Source organism: Platichthys flesus, chromosome 19 (genome assembly GCF_949316205.1).
Source record: "Platichthys flesus chromosome 19, fPlaFle2.1, whole genome shotgun sequence".
NCBI classification, from domain to species: Eukaryota; Metazoa; Chordata; class Actinopteri; order Pleuronectiformes; family Pleuronectidae; genus Platichthys; species Platichthys flesus.
Window position 1 is genome coordinate 18,272,675 of NC_084963.1, and position 21,146 is coordinate 18,293,820.

General features: G+C 39.9%; 2 protein-coding genes across 3 annotated transcripts; one reads left to right on the top strand and one right to left on the bottom strand.

Moving 5' to 3' along the window:
* Positions 1 to 63: 63 nt before the first annotated feature.
* Positions 64 to 10,830, top strand: LOC133975463 (creatine kinase S-type, mitochondrial-like). Of its 2 annotated transcripts, none has more exons than XM_062413418.1 (10): positions 64 to 199; positions 2,003 to 2,193; positions 5,172 to 5,370; positions 5,610 to 5,705; positions 5,811 to 6,032; positions 6,711 to 6,796; positions 8,665 to 8,788; positions 9,321 to 9,455; positions 10,149 to 10,274; positions 10,457 to 10,830. In XM_062413418.1, exons 2-10 carry the CDS (start codon positions 2,045 to 2,047, stop codon positions 10,571 to 10,573), a joined length of 1,254 nt encoding a protein of 417 aa, XP_062269402.1. In that variant the 5' UTR covers positions 64 to 199; positions 2,003 to 2,044; the 3' UTR covers positions 10,574 to 10,830. The 2 variants fall into 2 exon arrangements, with proteins under 2 accessions (XP_062269402.1, XP_062269401.1); XM_062413417.1 differs by lacking the exon at positions 6,711 to 6,796 and adding an exon at positions 8,167 to 8,252 and having other exon boundaries at positions 65 to 199.
* A 3,652-nt stretch (positions 10,831 to 14,482) lies between these two features.
* LOC133974734 (ubiquitin-conjugating enzyme E2 L3-like) lies at positions 14,483 to 19,420 on the bottom strand. Its single transcript, XM_062412419.1, has 4 exons — positions 19,287 to 19,420; positions 16,613 to 16,708; positions 16,048 to 16,234; positions 14,483 to 15,823 (listed from the first exon to the last, which is right to left on the bottom strand). The coding sequence occupies exons 1-4, from the start codon at positions 19,311 to 19,313 to the stop codon at positions 15,669 to 15,671; spliced, it is 465 nt and encodes a 154-aa protein (XP_062268403.1). The 5' UTR covers positions 19,314 to 19,420; the 3' UTR covers positions 14,483 to 15,668.
* Positions 19,421 to 21,146: the final 1,726 nt, after the last annotated feature.

The window sequence follows — 21,146 nt, forward strand, 5'->3', positions numbered from 1 at the left end:
CATGGCTCAACGTGAGCAGCCTGTGCTGCTGCAGCTCATCACTGTGGCCCTCTATTGGTTAATAACTGCGTGTTTCTGAACTTATGATTGGCCTCCAGCTTTTAATCCCGCTTGAGGGGGTGGAGCCCCCAGTGAGTGGAGTGTGAAAAGCTCTTTAACAAGAGACCTTCAGCAAGAAGTCAGAGCCGCTTTTCCACAGGTACCGTACCTTCTTTTCTTCTTTCTCTCGCTGATACTCTTCATTAGCTTCCTGTACTTACAAGTACATCTCAGATTGTCTATGAAATCGTTTGTAGATTATGCATTAAAGAAGATAGGGGTTATATTTAATATTATTTTATACATTTATATATTTGTGTATGCTTTTGATGTTACTAGTTACTCTAATAGGGATCACCGGTGTGTGCATGTTTCGAGAATCAATATGTTTAAGATGCTAAAGTTGGATAGAGGCATGTGATGATGACTTGATATGTAGCTGTAATTACAAGGCGTAATAAGAAGCAAGAAACAGAAGGTATAAATATATATGTATATACCTTTTTTATATATATGTATATACCTTTTTTATGTATATATATATGTACATATATATACTTTTTTTTTTCTTTCACATTTACTATGAAAATCTTTTCCTTTCGTCTTTGAATCTTATTCATTTTAAATATTGGAGGCAGTGTTAACTCATCCGTGACCTTTGGAGAGGACGAGGCTTGTCTTACGCCCCGTCTGGCACATAACCCCCCCCCCCCCCCCCCCCCCCCACCTCCCCATCTCCCCGGGAGTTAAAAGGTCATACTGATCAAGGGGAAGAGAGTCTGAGTCTGAGGTGGATTTGGTGTAATCCTGACCATAAGACCACGTGATCCATAGTGTCAGTTAGCAGTCGAGGCTTTACCACCAGAGGACACTTGTATCATGCAGCCAGGGATGATGTTTCCTTTCCTTACTTACATAACGATAGCGACAGATAAATAAATTAAGATAATTCTATTTATCCTATTTTTTTTTTAATTACCATCTCGGCTGTTCCATGTTCTTTTCCGTCCTCCTTCCCTGTTTCCATCCCTCTGTCCAGCTGACTTGGCCTCATTAGGGTCCGGTCTTGTGACCAGGTCTGAATGTCACAGAGTCCTGAGCCAGAGACAGTTTGGGTTTTGGCAGTGGATCCTTGCAGCACAACTGCCTGTCCAGTGATCTATAAATAATATTATCATTCACCCAAAGAGGCCAGAGTCCTTCACCTCCACAGACTGAGGCAGGAAAAAGAGACAGGGATAAAGAGTCAGTAAATAAAATAATCAGACGAATTACTGGGTGAATGTGTTCCACCCCAGTTAGCAGTGCAGGGGACTGATTGGCCAAGACTCACCTCTGACCTGGATTAACAGGAGTAATGACGTCTTCACAGCTTCCCTCTATATTAAGACACAGCCGCATGGTCCCTGTGAAGGACGGGCTGGAAAATGACCTTCCAGACACAAGTTTCATGAAACCTAATCAAATGTAACATTTTGGATCAGTTTTGACGGACTTAAACTCCAGATTGTGGTCTTACATCCAGCCGAGCTTGAGAGCTGCTTCCTCTTTCCTCACTCACCGACAGTTCTTGGGTATTAGTAATGACTGAAGCGTAAGTGGTCATATGAAACCTGGTCATTCTCTGGTACTGTGAGTCTGTGATAATGCCAAGAGGCTAAGAGCATCTGCCACGTTCCTGTCCTCTAATCTTGTAAATGTATTGGGGGGGGGGGGGGGGGGGGCGTCTCAGCAGCAGTTAGTTGGTGATATTGTCTTGAGATGGAAGTCGTGAGCTAAGGGTTACGACCTGGGAAGTAAGTGTATAATGACAGTAAAAATTACAAAGATAAATTTTGCAAAGGCTTCAGTCAATCCTTCTGGTCTTAAGTTCTGTTGCGAGAACTTCCACATTGTTTTCCTTGCTCTTTATATACATCACATTTGAAGAGTTTAACAATACACTGACTCTCTTTCTCCGCAGCTCTTTTTCTACTGACTTAGTCTGAACAGAACAAGCAGAGAGATGGCGAACTCCTTCACACGAATGATCTCTGGCCGCAACACAGCCGTGCTGCTGGCCAGCTTGGGCGCGGGAACGTTGGCGACTGGCTTCCTGTTGAGTGAAAACAGTTCTCTTGCTGCCGAGGCGAAGAAGATGCTGTATCCTCCCAGGTAAGACAGGCCAACATGAAGGCCACAGATACAGTACGAAGGAGGCAGAGTCAGGGGCCGATTGTTTTTACTGGAATGATGTAACAGGAAACGAGGACTGCATCAGTTTGCATCCTCTTCTCAGACCACTGACCCTTTGCTTCAAATGCAGACAGAGAGAGAGAGAATCCTGGGCACGTCCCACAGCTCAACATACTCAACATATTAATATAAAAATGAAGATACATTAAACATTAACCCTTTTTTGTCAGTTAACATAATATTCGAACAGTGTTAGAACTGATCTAACATACCCATAGAGAATAAATACATTTACTTAGGTATGAGAAATCCATACTTCCCCATCCTCTTGTGGGCAAATGGAACATCCCACCTGAGAGTATACCGAGTTGGTCAATGTATAGGAGCTTAAAGTTGGCTGGAATATCAAACCAAAACATTACATACAGCTGTTTGCAGGATGCATAGCGATGAGGTCATGTAATGTAATTCTCATTCTGATCTCATCCATCTTGTTTGTAAGAGACCTGGAGTCTCACTGCAGTAAATCGTTGTTCCTCACCAACCACAGACATTAAGAATAGTTTGTAGAAAAAGTCAATTTGTCTCCCTGATAGTCTAAGTTTCTATTGTAGGTCATAGGTAGCAATATTAAAATAAGACTGTTCCATAACCAATTAAAATCTCCATATAGGGCCTTTACATTGTTTTAATTTTCTAAGCAAAAATCCAAGATACGTCTCTGGGTTTTTTTCAAATTCCAGTGGATGGTCGGACTTGATGAGTCAGTGAGTGGTCCCAGCTCTGTTATTATCTGACCTGACAACACAGACACTGACTACGTGCTTCACATCTCTTGCACATTTCAGACGAGTGACTCACTGCTTTATGTTTCCGCCAGAGAAGCAACTGAGCATCAGTAGAAATACTTCATGAGCTCATTTTTATGTTTTTCAAAAGTGATACTGTACAGAATCAACAGATGTGGCTTTGAGGCCCGCTGTGACAGTGCGGTTCATGTCAGCACATTTTCAGTGAGTATGAAGAGGTCACCGCAGCCACGTTGGCACCGTCCTGTGGTATCACCAACGCTCTCAGGTTTCCTCTGCGTTACCTTTGACTCACTCTCCCTCAGCCTCTCTCTCTCTCTCTCTCTCTCTCTCTCTCTCTCTCTCTCTCTCTCTCTCTCTCTCTCTCTCTCTCTCGCACACCCACAGCCTCTCGCACACCCACAGCCCCTTAACCTTGTTAAATCCAGGTCTACGCACTTGACTTACATTTGCAACAGTAAATAGAAGAACATCAGCTTTGACTGGTCTTCTGTCCTCCAGGTTGTGGGCCAGGTGTTAAGACTGTGTCAGAGCAGAGGTTTTTGAGCATTTTAATTTGTGAAGATGCAGAAACACCTAACATTTCATTTGATCCAAAGTGACTTACAATAAGTGCATTCAACCCTGAGGGTACAAACCCAGAACAACTACTGTTACAAGTACTGTAAGGCTGCTTACAATCTTTAGTTTGTATTTTCAATAGGGCGTCTGGTCAATACAATGTCAGATAAGAGTGTCCATCATTAGTCCCTTAAGACCAAGTTAATGTATTTAAATGGCTTATGCAGTCTGATTTGCTTACATCCACCCAACCCCCAAAATGTTAATTTTGCTGTCACTGACAACTATGAGAAGTAGCAAATATTTGCAGTGAAATAAAATGGAACTCGTGTTTTCATTTGGTACACACAGCAATATTTTACTTTTTTCATAGTCAAACATAAAACAGCACACAAATATGCAGCAAAAAAGGTTTATTTCGGTAGACACAGAGAACAGTACCTCCCTCATGCTCAAACCATGGTTGAGCACATGGTCTACCAGAGTGGCCCGAAACTCATTAGAGATGACCATTCTCCTTCTTCTTTCTCCTCCTCCTTCTTCTCCTTGTCCTTCACTTCCTCCTCCTCTTACTTATCACTGTCCTCCTACTCCTCTACCACCTCCTCCTCGTCCTCCTCTGCCCCCTCTACCTCTCCCTCCTCCTTCTTGTCCTTGTCCTTCTCCTTGTCCTCCTCTTCCTCTCCCTCCTCGTTCTTGTCCTCCTCTTCCTCCTCCTCTTACTTCTCTGTCCTCCTACTCCTCTACCACCTCCTCCTCACCATCCTCTGCCCCCTCTACTTCTCCCTCCTCCTTCCTTTCCTCCTCTTCCTCCTCTACCTCCTCCTCCTCCTCCTCCTACTCTCTCTTACCCCTCTCCTTCTCTGGTTGTCGATATCTTCCAAGTTCTCCATTGTTCATCAAACAAAACAGAGGCTCAAGGCACTTTTATGCTGCAGTCCTGATTGCAAATTGCTCAATAGACCTGAATGTTTAGAGTAATTGTGTGTTGTATTTTATGTTTAAGATTTTACTTGAGAAGTGTGTGCAACAAATACACACTTTGTGTTGTGTTTTGACAACAAGGTGATGTGTTATTGACATCAGAGTGTAAAGAAGGAAAGTCTAATGCAGATAAGGGAGTGTGAAATAGTGCCAAATTGGGTCGAGCGATTGATACATGAAGTGAAGGTTGTGCAAGTTGTGCAGAATTTTGTGTGTTAAAAACTGAGAAAAACTGTAATGCTTAAAATATGAATTTAACATTTTAAAGATGATCTAAACTGTTTTCAACAATTGTTATATCAGTTGACTAATCGATTAATAAACTATTATTTTCACAATGGGAACACTGGCTGGTTTTCCGTTTGTCTGGTGTCTGACATGAGAAGTCCTGGGGTCTCCTTCCCATTGAAGTCAGAATTCAGTTTTCATGACAGTGACATTTTGAGAGCGCCTTACTGTAAATTTCCTTTTGAAACTGCATGCTAGGATGGGATCGGAGAGAACGATTTAAGAATGTGATGTTTGATGGACTGGGTGAAGAAACTTCTTTAAAATGAACTGCAGTGAAAGCACGAAATCTTGACTATACTTCCTCCCCTGTAGCTCGGACTACCCTGACCTGAGGAAACACAACAACTGCATGGCCGCCGCTCTGACTCCGGCCATTTATGCCAGACTGAGGGACAAGGTCACCCCCAACAATTGGACCCTGGACCAGTCCATCCAAACTGGAGTGGACAACCCCGGGCACCCTTTCATCAAGACGGTGGGGTGTGTGGCTGGTGACGAGGAGAGCTACGAGGTAAGAGAGGTCGAAGGTCACAGTTTGTTCTCAATCAATCTATCAATCAATGAATGACTCCAAAATTGAGTGTATAGCTTAAAAGTTCCTTTTAATCTTGAAAATACCTTTTTTCAAAGATACTTAGACTTTATTTAAAATAAACTCATTCCTTCCACACACACACACACACACACACACACACACACACACTTTTGAATTCAGACCTACACACTTGACCTGTGAACTGTTCCCTGCAGGTGTTTGCTGAGCTCTTCGACCCCATCATTAAAGACAGGCACAACGGCTACGACCCCAGGACCATGATACACCCGACTGATCTGGAAGCCTCCAAGGTGTTTCCATCATAACACCCCCACCACTCCCTTACCCCTCCATCCATACATTTCCTGAACATATCAAATATTTTCTTCAACAAACTTTATTTTCCTCCTTTCCAGATAACCAACGGCGTTTTTGATGAGAAATACGTCCTTTCGTCCCGTGTCAGGACCGGACGCAGTATCCGCGGGCTGAGCCTCCCCCCGGCCTGTTCGAGGGCCGAGCGCCGCGAGGTGGAGCGAGTGGTTGTCACGGCCCTGGCCGGCCTGAAGGAAGACCTGGCTGGACATTATTACAGCCTGGGGGACATGACGGATAAGCAGCAGCAGCAGCTCATTGATGTGAGTTTCAGCTTGGCTTATTCAAAGGAGCAAGAAAATGTTTCCCTTGTCCATGATATCTCTCACCACTCATGTTTAATGTGAAAGAGCAACTCACTTAGAATCTTATTGGGGACTCGGTTATTTTAGTGCTTAATGACATTGATTTTAGCAACAAAGTCTCAATGTTTACATGGAGAAGCTTTTTGGTTTAATTAAAAACTCATCACATGTTACTTAGCCTTTGCATGGACATTTTCCCTCTCAAACAAACCTGGAGGGTAGAAAGTAGTGTTTCTGTCTCATCATTTCAGGTTATATATCAGAGTGGTATAAATCGACTCATCTCTACTACTCGTCTCTGCAGGGAACCTAATGAGGGTATTTCAAAAGTTTTTCAACTATTGAGTGATTCAGCCTGAACTAGGATGCTTCACATTTATACAAAGGCTGCATTACAAAGCTTTAGAGCATGAGTCACCAGGACTCAAAGTCACAATATAAATTAAATAAGCCTTTTTCAAATTATAAGTAAATTTGTCTTATATATCTGCTGTATCATTTCTAACCATTCCTTTTCCCCCTGCTCAAATCACATTATTGACAGCTTGCATTATAAATGCCCATAGTCCAGGAGGTAATGCAGGTTCAGTTTTATTGACCTGTCTGCTCTGAACGTTTCACGCTGCGCCACATAAGGATCACTTCCTGTTTGACAAGCCTGTGTCTCCATTACTCACCTCGGCCTTCATGGCCCGGGACTGGCCTGACGCGAGGGGGATCTGGTAAGGCTGATGTTGTTCTGTGAAATCCACAGTGAATAAAGGAAATGCAGTTCAAAGCATTCCCACCCTGAACTTGACCCACATGCCCTTTTCCTGTCCTAGAGTTCCTGTTCTGTGACGTGCACTCATTCAATCAGTTCTCCTGCTCTCCACTGTAGGCGGAGGTTGTAGATTCTTCCAGTGGTGGAGGAAGAAGTAATCAGACTTGTCACTCGAGGCAAATAAGCAGTGCTTTGCCGTTAAAATTACTTTCAAGTAAAACATTCAAAGTTCTACATGACTGAGAATTTAAAAACCGTGTGTAACCATGCCAACCTGCAGATAAATACTGAAACACAAGTACCAAAATCAGAACAGAATCACCAGTGAGTACAGCGGTCAAAATAAAGCACATTAATTCAATTGCTGTCCCTTATTTGAGGTACGTGTACTTTACTTTTTCCATTTTATGGTAGGTACTCGTTACTTTTAAGATGAAGTTCTGATGTTATGAATAAAATAACAAGCTTTTAAACTACAACACACTCAAGATAAAAGAGGAATTCAGTGTCTCCAACCATTTTGCATCCTGATGTCCTCCAAACAGCGTGGTTGGTCGGGCTCATGTTTCAGATGTCTGTGATCCAACATATCAACTAAAAAAAAACAAAGATTGAAGGAAAAGTCCCCCAAAAAAACAGAATTGTAGAATTGATTTTGACTTTTGACAATGATCAGTTGGTAAGGCAACATTATCACGGCTAACAAAAATAGATTATTGGCACCAACTTTAATGATCTCTGCCATGTTAACCAAGTTAGAGCCACTAGAGGTCAGACTCTCAACACCCTCTTTGTGCAGAATTTCGACTTCTGCCATCAGTAAGGGGGTACACATACCATGGGAGGGCCAAATCAAAATTACATTTGAGATAATTTGTCCCCTCAGTTATATAACTAGGTACACACTATGATGTGTATGAATTGTGTGTTGGTTGTTTGACCACTGTTTGCAAACCAAATTGCCCCTCATGGACAATAAAGACTTCCCTTAACCTAACCCTTAACATACTGCTCACTTAGTATTGACCCTTTAATCATGCCATGTATAATAATACATTCGTCAGAGGATAACCAGCACTCGGATTTTCACATCTTTCCGCTTACGTAGTTTACTTGTAGTTTTTTATGCAGAACTTTTACTTGTAGGTGTGTATTTTTTATAACATAATTTACATAATTATACTTTTGCTTAGGTAACGTATGTGAGTACTTCTTCCACCACTGCTGTCTTCACAAAACTATAAAAAAAAAATCCTTCTACTCCTCTTCAACATCCCCTCCCTGTGTTTTCTCCTCCAACCTTCCTCCCTGTACCTATCCCACCTTCAGGACCACTTCCTGTTTGACAAGCCTGTCTCTCCACTGTTGACCTGTGCCTTTATGGGCAGAGACTGGCCAGACGCCAGGGGCATCTGGTAGGGTCTGTTCGTCTCTCCGGCCTGCATGTCTGCTGTATCACCATTTACACTCTAACCTCCACATGCTGACTCATGACAGCAGGAGTGTAAGAAGGGACTTTGGGGGCCCTAGGCGAGAGGGATCCTAAGGCTCCCCTCTTAGTTTGGGGCCCCAGGGAATTGCCTGCTCTACCTACCCTCTTGCCATGCCCCTGCGTGCCAGTGATGTGTTAAACTTCTTAAATATCTTCCTACATCATGTGAAGCTCAGTAGTAGCATGTGTGTGTGTATGTTTCCGAGTAGCATGTATATATGAATGACTATAAGAAAGTTTGCTCCTTCATGACCTATGTGAGTCCTCTCTGGAAATGAAAGCAGCTATTTTCCCAGATATCTCTTTATTGAGTTCCTGTACCTTGATTTCTAAAGGCACAACAATGAGAAGACCTTCCTGATCTGGGTGAACGAGGAGGACCACACCAGAGTCATCTCCATGGAGAAGGGAGGCAACATGAAGAGAGTGTTTGAGAGATTCTGCAGAGGACTCAAACAGGTAGAGAGGAACATACAAAAACACAAACAAAAAAACACAGAGACAGGATAATAGATGTGGACTTTGTGTAAAACTATGATATCTTAACAACTATTGGAGGGGTTACCAGGAGGTTTTGTGCATATGGACATTCATGTTCCCCACAGGATGAATTTTCATTACTTCAGTGGACATAAAAACTCAAAATGTGTTAATTTTGTCCAGTTTGATCGACTGTAAAAAACATGGAGAACATTTTAAGTAGTTAAATATAAAGTATTTAAACATAAAGGGCTCATTCTAGGCTAAAGCCAAATACAATTTCTAGGTGAAACATACTGTTGACATCATTACCAGGTTTATTTTATAAGTAGTAAAAAAATCTTGAATTAAGCCTGAAGTAAAAAATAAATGTCAAACATATTTCACGTTTTTTTTCTTAGCAATAGTGTAAAATAAGATCTGGGAGCATTTGTAATTACAACAAATTAAATGGGCCAAATTTGGAAATATAAGTGACTGATCAACTCTGTGCATGTCACATCCCACATAGGTGGAGCATCTGATCCAGGAGAGAGGCTGGGAGTTCATGTGGAACGAACATCTGGGCTACATCCTCACATGTCCCTCCAACCTGGGCACCGGCCTGAGGGCGGGCGTGCACGTACGCTTGCCAAAACTCAGCCAGGTAATGCATGCACACTTTCAGACGACTCAGCAGCTTCGTAACAGTCACAGCTCTGTAGGAACACACACAGACACAACTTTAACAAAGTTAACAAGAATAGTCTCTCTGGTTAATTTCATCGTCTGCAGCGATGGAGTTTGTGCACTTCTCACAGAGCTGTAGATGATTAAAGTTAAAAATTTCTGAGAAATTTGTAAAACATTTTGTGATATTCTGTGTTTTATTGATGTTAAATTCCATTCAAACTATAAATAACATGAAAGTCTCCTACTAATAAGTAAAGTTTGTTCATCAAAGCCCGATATATCTTATTCATTCCTATAAAATATTTAAACACACTGTTACACTGGGTCACATGTTCCTTCATCACCATGAACACAAACACTTTAGTTATTTTAAACCAGTCCCACATATACACTGTCCTGCGGCCCCAAATGTGGATTAGTATCAAATTAAAAATTGCCCCCCACAACTTTTTTAATCCTGTTTGTGTGAAGAAACTAAACCAGACTCTAAATGTGGTTTGCAGAGGAAGCTCCATTAAATTGAGATCAAGAATCAACACAATCTCAACTCTTGCCCAAAGCTTTTACCAAAATTCTAATAAAGTATATGTTATATTAACATTTGTTCTTCAATCTTTCCTATCAAAATGACTGCACCATGTAACAAATGATTGAAAACCCTGTGCAGGACCAACGTTTCTCCAAAATCCTGGACCACCTGCGGCTGCAGAAGAGAGGCACAGGCGGAGTGGACACGGCTGCTACTGGAGACACCTTTGACATATCCAACAACGACCGTCTGGGAAAATCTGAGGTGACGATCAGTCGTGTTGCATTAAGAAATATATATTTTTATGCTGTTTATTTGTTCATGTTATTCGGGGAACTTCATATCCATCATCAGACTCATAAAAAGCTGATCTGAGTCACTGTTTTGCTGTAGAAATAAACTTTATGAGTGCATGTGTGTGTGTCTGTGTGTGTGTGTGTTTGCAGGTGGAGCTGGTCCAGATGCTAGTCGATGGAGTCAACTACCTGATTGAGTGTGAGAAGAAGCTGGAGAAGGGCCAGGACATCAAAGTCCCAGCTCCCGTTGCTCAGTTTAGGAAATAGATGCTGGACTCCCGGTGCCTCCGGTGTTAGACAGAGGTCCGCGCTCTGCTCGGTGCTCCATCCCACACTGAGTCCGTGGAGAAACCTCAGAATGACCAGCGTCCACTGCTGCAGAGGAGGTCCTTTCTTTACTCCTCCCACACCACTTTAGGGTAGACTTAACTTAGACATGATCTGCTGTTAGGGGGAATTCTACCTCACTTTAAGGTCTTCACTGTAACCCAGACTTTCAATAAAATCAACAATAAAAAAAAACACGACACTGTATTTTGGACTTTTCTTACTTTTCTTCTTATATGTTATTCAACCTTGTTTCACAAATCCTCCTTCATTCTTCCAGACGGCTTCCTTTTTCCCCTTCTTTTACAGCTATATCTACAGCAACACCACCGAGATTTGTTCACATGTCTTCTACATCACTGTCAAATTTGGAATGAGGACAAGTAGGAAAGTGGGTCACTACTTTTGAAAATAAGCAATGTAATGTTAGCCTAGCACTGCAGCCGCTCATGACACTTTAGGGTGGAATGTTTAAATACACCTTGGTCACAGCCATGGAAGCTTTTTTTTTATCTGTATCTGAGTAACACAATGGTAAAGTAAATGTATAATTTTTTTTAATAATTATAACGACAATCACCAATCTGTTGCCATGCAAGAGCATTCAGGGTCAAAGCGCTGTGGTGTTGGTCTCTAAGGACTCTCAACATTATTTATTTGCTGCTTTAACATTTAATTAATATATTCATTTATTAATTTATTATCAAATTCATGTTTTGGACCTTGGGGCTTTCAGGGCTCGGCTGTGTAGTAAATACTTTTTTTCTTGGAAACACCTCCTTTTCAGCCTCTTATTGATATCAACCAAACAAAAACATCTAATTCCTCACCTGCATCAAAAGTAATGTAATGCTCCCTGACTGTGTGTAGGCCAACAGAGGAGGAGTGATAATAGTTCGAAGGGATTTCTGTCCCAAAATGTCTCAAAATACAAAGCCAAATGGTTGTTGTTGCATTTCATAATGCAACAACAATGGTCTGGGGGACGCTCACCAGACCAATGAGATCATTGATCACTGGAGGAGAGAAGGAATGGGAACACACGTGACTTATAAATAAAAGGTTCCCATTTTCTTATTTGAGGGGTTTTACACACCTATCAAAAGAAACTGCAGATTATCCCAAACAGCAGTGAGGAATTTCTGTGTGAACTTTTCCACCTTTTAAACATGCAATGGCAGATTACTGGCCACTTGGAGGCAGTAGAAACAAGCTGTGAACAGCACACCCCCTCTTCTCTTACCTTGGATGGTTTGGTTGCTGGTTTCTAGTTCTCACTGTTTTCATTTGAATAACCCATTTCCTTTGAATAATGTAGTAAATATGTGCATGTGCAAATAGGTATCAACTTGGTGGTAGTGTATAAAATAATGACTATATTTTTGTCACTTTACTAATGTAATAATAATTTTGCTCAACATGGCTTTACCATGTGATGAGCAACTAATCCTCGCTTCAGTGGGTGCCTCTCCTGTATTATTACAGGCGAGTCACAAAGAAAACCAAATTAAATAAAACAAATTTCTAAATCCTAGCACTGAGTGGAAAAAATCTAATAAAATGAAGTCTCCTGCATGACAGAAAAGATCAACTCATATTTACAGGTTGTTTAATCCAGGAAACCTCTTTAGTTATTTTTGTAGGACATATGAAAAAAATAGCTTCAGTTAAAAGAAACACAAAAAAAGCTGCTGCAATGCTCCAGAGTTATAGTAGTCTGTGATTGCTCTCAGAAAATGATAGAATCATGTGATTTTTCAAGCAGCAATTCTAAAAATGTGTAGCTCCACTTGCAGCTCAGATCATTTTACTGCAGTGTCATTAAGTAAATACTTTAAACTGAGAGGAAGAAGTATATCTCTACTAAATCCTCTACTTCCCGTTAGTATTTGTGTGGGGAATTCAGAAGCGGAAATAAAATATTTGACTGATGTTCTAACTGGACTAATTCCTAACACAAGGACCTTGTTGTAAATCAAAACCAAATGCTGGTAAATCGCATTGAAACTGAAACAATCAGACTGAAGTTCCGGAGAAAGTAATTTACTGTCTATTACACTCAAGTAAAACAAGATTTTAACCTTAGTCATATTTACAAGCTGTGACAACTATGTACTGGTTCATTCAGCCCAAACTTTGACCATTTCATTTGCACTTTGAATGACTGTAGGGTTTAAATTGACATTTTCACTGAATAATAATAACTGTTATTGTTTTTTAACAATAATATGCAATCTGCGAAAACTTTACAGCTCGACTCTGCATATTTTTCACAATTTTATGATATTTCATAGACGTAGAATTGATTGAATGCATGTGTATTATTATTTGTTTTTCACCTGTGTTAATCTCCTGTACGCCATTATGCCACCTATCTCTTCTTCTGCTTCTTCTTCTACCTTCATCATTTAGGAAAAGGCTCCTTTATAACATAGTCGATGAGTCTTCTTTACCTCAAAGGAGCCTTCTTCATTTTGGAGAGCTGGATTCCAAGACACTCCCACAACTCCAGCTTGTAGGGTAGAACATAGTCTAGGTCTATATACTGGTATATATCGAGTTTTATTTTGTTGATCTAGCTATGGTAAGCTAGCAAGAAAAGAAGCCAGCTAGCTAACAGTTAGTTAGTATTGTACATATTTCTCTTTCTCACTAGTAATGATGTAAAATAAGACTTACATGCATCAAGTGTGCAAAACCAGTTGTGTGAAATGAATGGTAGGTTTTTCGTTGTGAATACATACTGTATGGGTCTCATTTTTGGCGATGAGATGTGGGGGGCGGGCCGTGTAAGAGAGACTCCCATTTTATTGTGACGAGAGAATGATACAGAAGTGCATTCGCAGTCACTAAAGCATGACGTTTCTGACTTAGAGGAACCATAACAAATCGCGGGAGTTGTTTTTTTCCCCGAGTTTTTGGGTCGGTAGACATGCCAGATACCCAAATTAACGAGAAGAAGCCTTACAAAATTGGTATTTTCATAATATGTCCCCTTTAAAGGATCAATATATATTTTTCAAACATATTACAAAAAAACACTAAGCCATGCACGAAATAAAAAAGGAAATGAATATTTGGTCATATTTGACCCGTGTTATGCATTAGATGGGTAATGTTACAAAACTTATTTTTATATAAAAAGTAACAGGACAAATTTAAATAAGGATTTGTGATGATTAAAAAAAAACTAGTTAATTTGGGAATACCTGAAATACCAAGTGTGTTAATAGTGATGAATGAACATTTGACCCAGTGTTAGTGTATTTAAATGTTTTATAGGGATGAATAAGATACATCAGGCTTTGATGAACAAACATTAACCGATAGGAGACATTCATTGTTAGTTATAGTTTGTGGGCCTCTCTTATCAGAGGGAATAACTAAGGTTCTGCAAGTTCTCCTGCACGCACGCACACACACAGCCAGTTGGGGACTGACATGTAGGCCTGAGACAAGTGATGCCACTATAGGTGGTGTTGTAAGTCATGTCATCAGGTTTCCATAAGGGGGTTTATTTTGTTAATTTAGTTGTTTAAGGTCATAAAAGTCATCTCTTGGTACAATAGTGTAGAAGACATGTAAAATAAAGAGAATGTAGACGAGTTGGTTAGACATTAATTTATGTTTATAATTTTCAGTCTTTTACCTGTGTGGCATGACATTACTGTTTGCACCAGAGTCTTTTCATAACTTTTACTACATTTTGCCAGTGCTGAGGCTCCATAATTTTTAGGCTCATCAAACCACTCTGTTCTCTGTACGAAAGAATCAGCACGGATGTTTCTCATTTGTTGCAGTTTATACAAATACATAATATCTGAAGATGATAAACAAAAGACATACAAGTTTGATGAAGCATCCATCACAGATCTTTATTCAATGAAGACCTTCTGTCTACCACCTGCAGCTGGATGTGTTGACAGCATAGAGCGGGGGCGGTTCTGTGCTAGGATTCGACAGCCACCGTTGTTTATTGACGAGGAAAGCTTATAAATTAGCGCTGTTCAACTGCTGATTACAGAAACATTAACAGCAGATGGAAAACCAATTGCAATTCAAACAATCAATCAGCGCTTTCTATAGAATGCTCCTAGTATGACAATATTGTCAGTGAGTGTGAATAGGTGACATTGAACAGTGCAGAAGATCAACCCTGTGTGTTAACAATAGCTCTAAAACAAAGGGTTTGTCTTATTTCTGTCATGAAAGATGCAATAATAGACAAAAGAAACCGTGACGTGCCCGAAGAACTATGTCTGGTATCCAGACATCCAGTAGTTATATCAACAAAACAAAAACATCCAATTCCCCACCTGCATAAAAAGTAATGTAATGCTCGCTGACTGTGTGTACTTTCCTGGGAGGCCAACAGAGGAGGAGTGATAATAGTTCGAAGGGATTTCTGTCCCAAAACGTCTCAAAATACAAAGACAAATGGTTTTTGATGCATTTCATAAACTTTTTTTTACAAGTTCTGAATCATCAAACTTTTCCATGTACTGCAATAGGTGATTTTACAGAGTACAGACAGAACCAAAAAGCAAATAAGGAAAAAAGATATAGACAAACACCATTGGATGCTGCATGGTTTTAACTTCTGAAAACAAAGCTATAAAATCTGTTAACATGTCTGCATGAACTAATGATCAATCTGAGAACACATTCAACATTTAAGTAAGAAGAACAGCATTTTAATTATTCCTGATGTTTAACTTTGCAAGATGCCACCTTTGACAATTTTCTTGTTTTTCTATAAAGAAATCAGTAGAAAGAAGTCATCAACAAATCAAAAGGTGACACCTAGAGGCCAGAACCTGCCTATTCACCAAAATTACTGCTTTTTCTTAATTTTTTGGCAAAGTGAAACAGAAAACACAATCCTCTATTAGTGGTGCAGAGTGCTAAAACAATGCAGGAACAAAAATCTGGGCAACTCTGTGTGGTTTTCGAGATAAGAACAGAGAATCAGGGTGAGCTTTTTCAACAGGAAACAGAAAGGAGGCCAACAGCCGTGAGTGTCAGTGTGGTGACATTAGTCCATAGGTCGCTTTTCACTGTGTTTCTTTGTGAACTCCTCGGCATTCTTCATGAATTTACCCTGGTCTTTAGTGTATTCCTCTGCCAGGTCTGCCCTCAGCGGGTGCTCGGGCTGGGGGACGCTCACCAGAGCAATGAGATTATTGATCACTGGAGAGATGGAATGGGAACACACGTGACTTATAAATAAAAGGTTCCCATTTTCATGTTTGAGGGGTTTAAGACACCTATTGAAATAAACTGCAGATTATCACAAACAGCAGTGAGGAATTTCTGTTTGAACTTTTCCACCTTTTAAACATGCAATAGCAGATTATTGGCCACTTGGAGGCAGTAGAAACAAGTTGTGAACAGTACACCCCCTCCTCTCTTACCTTGGATGGTTTTTGTTGCTGGTTTCCAGTTCTCCACACTGACGATAGGCAGGCAGACCTGACCCTTCTCGTCAATATTGGGATGGTAGATCTTTGTCTTGAAAGTGACCTTGGGTGGCTTGAAGGGGTACTCGGCAGGGAAGATGATCTCAATGCGAAATGCTCCTTTGTCATATGGAGGACAATCCTTTGACCAAAATAAGAATTAGAATTATTTATTTTTCCCTCAAGTGTTAGTGTTATTAATATTGAAAAGGTAGTAATAGGTCCTTTTGCTCCCAGCAGCCGGAGGAGTTTAGGGGTCTGTGTTAAGATGATAGCAGCTCTGAAGTTAGAATCCTGAGACGGTATAAATAACCGTCTCCGGCTTAATGTTTCAAGCCATTTAATTTTAAGATGAAAACCCTGTAAAAGGCTCTTAAAAGTGATTGTTCCATCATATAAAAACAGATTTTTGAATTGTCAGAAAGAGCACAGGACATAAATTGAATGCTGTTGCAGGAAACACAATATACAGTTTAAACTGGAAGTTAAAAGGTCTCGTTAGTAATAGTTGAATACTTACAGGAACAATTAGCCCTTGCCAGGTTAAGATATTTGATTCGTCGACCTGAATGTTGCGGAAATGCTTCAGTCCAGATTTCCTGATGTCACCGAGCTCCTGAAAGAAAAAAGTTGATTTAAAAAAAAAAACCTGATAAAATGATCTGATTACTGGGAAATTAGAGATATTTTCATACCAATACCAGCATTGGAAATACCTCAGATACTGCTGAAAATAACTCGTTGAGCATTGGTGAGTACTCAAATCTATGTACCAATCCGATTCCCTGTCTTTAAGATATATTAATGCATCTCTACAGCCAACAGTAGTTGCGCTGTACTGCCACTGGAAATACAGATTGGCGAGCTACATAAAATGTCAGCAATTTGGTATTGTCTCATACTGGAAAGTCCCAGATGTGATACTATGACATGATCTGCATTCAAGACATCAGGTTTAAGGGATGTTGTGTATTCCTTGATTTACTTAGATGTTTATATACATAACATAAGTTGTTATTTTAAATGCACCAGTATCAGATTGGTACTCAGTATCAGGATTAGAAAATGGTATCACAACATTTCAATGGGAAAACATTCACTCATGGCAGATGCACTCTCTGTGGCCACTTTGTGAGCTGCAACTGTAAAGCCTAATGCAACTGTGCTGCCTTAACATCCACTTTTATGATGTATCTAATGTAAATGTTTCAAACACCCAGTAGTTAGAGAGCCTTGTTATACGTCCCTAACATACTGAGTCCAGGCAAACAGTTGTCACTCTCTCCACAATGAGTCAGATCCACTCTGCTCATTTTGACGGCTTACAAAATGTATTCTCTTTCTGTACAATGAACAACAACACTGTAAATATTGTGGAGACCTCTGTGGTAGATGGTTAAGCCAGTGATTCATATCGCAACACATGTTTCTGGGAATGTGACTGTTGAGCGCTTCATGACTGAGTTCCCTAACAAACCAGTACAATGATGTTCCATATGTTCACTCAGCCAATATCAATATTAACTATTGGTGTAACCATTATCATTATTATTGATCTGCTTTCATTGTTATATGGCAGAAGCTATTGATTCATCAAACAATTAATCATTTGGTCCTATCACAAGTTCTCAGTCAAAGGTGATGGTGCAACTACATCTCATTAATTACCATTTTCATTTGAATAACCCATTTCCTTTGAATAATGTGCTAGTAAATATGTGCAAATAGGTATCAACTTGGTGGTAGTGTATAAAATGATTACCAGTATTTGTTTCACTTTACTACTGTATTAATAATTTTAGCTCAACATGGCTTCACCATGTGATAAGCAACTAGTCCTCGTCTTCAGTGGGTGCCTCTCCTGTATCATTACAGGCGAGTCACAAAGAAAACCAAATTAAATACAAAACTCCCTCGAACTGATTGGAAAAAATCTAATAAAATAAAGTGTCCTGCATGACAGAAGATATCAACAACTCATATTTACAGGTTGTATTTTCAACCCAGGAAACCTCTTTAGTGTTTTGTAGGATATACGAGAAAATATAAGTACTTTAGCTGCATTGTCATCAAGTAATTACTTTAAACTGAGAGGCAGAAGTATATCTTTTACTAAATCTTCTACTTCTCGTTAGTATTTGTGTGGGGAATTCAGAAACGGAAACAAAATACTTGACTGATGATCTCACTTGACTAATTCCTAACACAAGGACCTTGTTGTAAATCAAAACCAAATGCTGGTACATCGCATTGAAACTGAAACAATCAGACTGAAGTTCCGGAGAAAGTCATTTACTGTCTATTACACTCAAGTAAAACAAGATTTTAACCTTAGTAATATTTACAAGCCGTGACAACTATGTACTGGTTCATTCAGCCCAAAGTTTAACCATTTCATTTTCAGACAATCTGAATGACTGTAGGGTTTAATTTACATTTTCACTGAATAATAATTACGGTTATTTTTTTTGTTTGAAAATAAAATGCAATTTTCGAACACTTTACAAATCAACTATGAATTTTTTTCACAATTTTATGATATTCCATTGAATGTACCGGTCAGTAAAAGAACTTGACCTGTTATATAATGATCAAAGAACATAATTATTAAATTTGAGCCTAATATGGTTAAAATAAAAAATAAAAAACTGGAAAAGCCGCAAATCCTCAGATAGGAGGGACTGACCAGAAAAAACTCGGAATCTTTAAATCGGAAATACCAGATTTATTTCCCGTCGACTCAGCTATGGATTAAAAGTCTGCGTGTATTCGTTTCGTTAATTCAAGGTTTTTTGGTAGAATAATCTCGGCGCTGAGGTCTAAAGTCACGCCCCGGCCTTAAAGTCTCCATGTTTTCGGCACGGCCGCGTCTCTCCACACGGTAACGGCTCGTGGAACCAGGGGCTTCACTTCCGACGAACACGCCGATTCATCGGCTCGCCCTTCGGCTAACGACGCGTGGCCCATCCGCTGCTGTTTGATAGAGTCGCTGCTGACTCACTCCAACTAACTAACTAGTTCCCCCAGTCACCGTCTGTCGGACGTCATGGTCCTTTCATTTCGTCGGTCACATGAACGAAAGGACATTTACACGCGGCCGACGGGTTTTTAGCGATTAACACACAGCCGAGACAAGTAGATTGAACCCTTCCGGAGTAGAATTGATTGAATGAACGTATCTTATTTGTTTTTACCTTTGTTAGTCTCCTGGACGCAGCCATTATGCTACCGATCTCGTCGTCGTCGTAGTCGTCTTCTTCTGCTTCTTCTTCTTCTTCCTGTTTCTTTCTGTTCCTTCATCGACTTCTTTTGAGTTTGTTTTTATGAGGCTTTCAATCGACATCCCGGCTCACTACCGCAACCTACCGGCCAGGAGGATGTACGTCTGACTGTAAATTACTAGGGGGAAGAGTTTGAACCAGAGACTCGTTTATTTGCACCAGAAGTGGATATTTTATTTTTATTTAAAAGAAACAAAACAAAATACTGACCTGCTCTCCTGACAAGCATCTAGTTACCATATACCTGGATGTTGCTATAGATCCAAACACACCTGTAAATGTATATATAAAGTAAAAAAAATGTTTTCACAAGTACTACACTTTAAATATGAACATATATCTTTAAGGATTTAAAAAAATATGATAAGCTACTGAATATAACGACACAAATGGAGTTTGTGTCTGTCAGTTATAAGGCATTATATAGAATAGGACATAAGAAACTGCCAAAGTATTTTAGGATAATAGTTTTAAAACTAGGGCCGCGATCAGCACTGTGCGGGCACAAGCAATTCTGATCTCGGGATCTGATGGGGCGGTAGGGGAGGGAGCAAAGCGACATGTTGCGTGCATTTTGTGCCTCTCGGGAAGGATCAACACGTCACTTCCTGTGTCCGTCACGCGGCTCTTGATCAGGCCCATCAATCACGCATTACGGTACAAGCCATCAAGTGTAGACCACAAGGTGAACATTGTATGTAAATCGAATTAGAGTTGTAAAAGAGGCTTACCTCCTTTCGGCTGTGGGTGGTGCTATCACCATCACTACATACAGACTGTTGGATCAAAACACTCTTGTTTCTCAGTAGATCTTATAAATCGTTCACCTTTGAAACAGTCTAAGACATCAACATAATATATGACCACTGACACATTAAAGCAAACTGACAACAAGGAATTATTTGCTTAATGAATCCTTCCTAATGTTTTTGACATAAAGCCTGGCTGGAGTTAAATACTAAGTTTCCAAACAAGTATTATTCTTCCAGTTTAGCACTTTTATACACAACATAGGTCAACATATCATTCAGCATTTCAGGTATTCCCAAATAAACTTGTTTTGTTCATCACAAATCCTTATTTTAATTTTTCCTGTTACTTTTTGAATAAAACTCTTTTTTGTATCACTACCCTTCAAATGCACAACATGGATCAAATATGACCCATATTCATTTCCTTTGTTATATCATGCATGACGGAGTGTTTCTTTGCTATATGTGTGAAATTAATATATTTGATCCTTTAAAGTATTCATTACAAATCTTGTTTTGGATTTGTACATCACTTTTACACTCATGGGTCAAAAATGACCCATACAGTATGTATTAACAACGAAACACATACTATTCATTTCACACAGCTCCTTGCACATCTGATGCATGTAAGTCTTATTTTACAATCAATTACTAGTGAGAAAGAGAAATATGTACAATACTAACTGACTGTAGCTAGCTAGCTTCTTTTCTGGCTAGCTTACCATAGCTAGATCAACAAAATAAAACTCGATATATACCAGTATATAGTCCTAGACTATCTTCTACCCTACAAGCTCGAGTTGTGGGAGTGCCTTGGAAACCAGCTCTCCAAAAGGAAGAAGGCTCCTTTGATGGAGCCTTTTTCTAGATGATGAAGGAAGAATAAGTTATACAAGAATATAGAAAAGAACCATGCCATGCATGAATTAACACATGCTTGACCCATGGTGTGCATTACTAGGGGTTTGCATAGCTTGTAATGCGAATTCAGAGTGATCAGAGTAAAATTCAGAGTAAT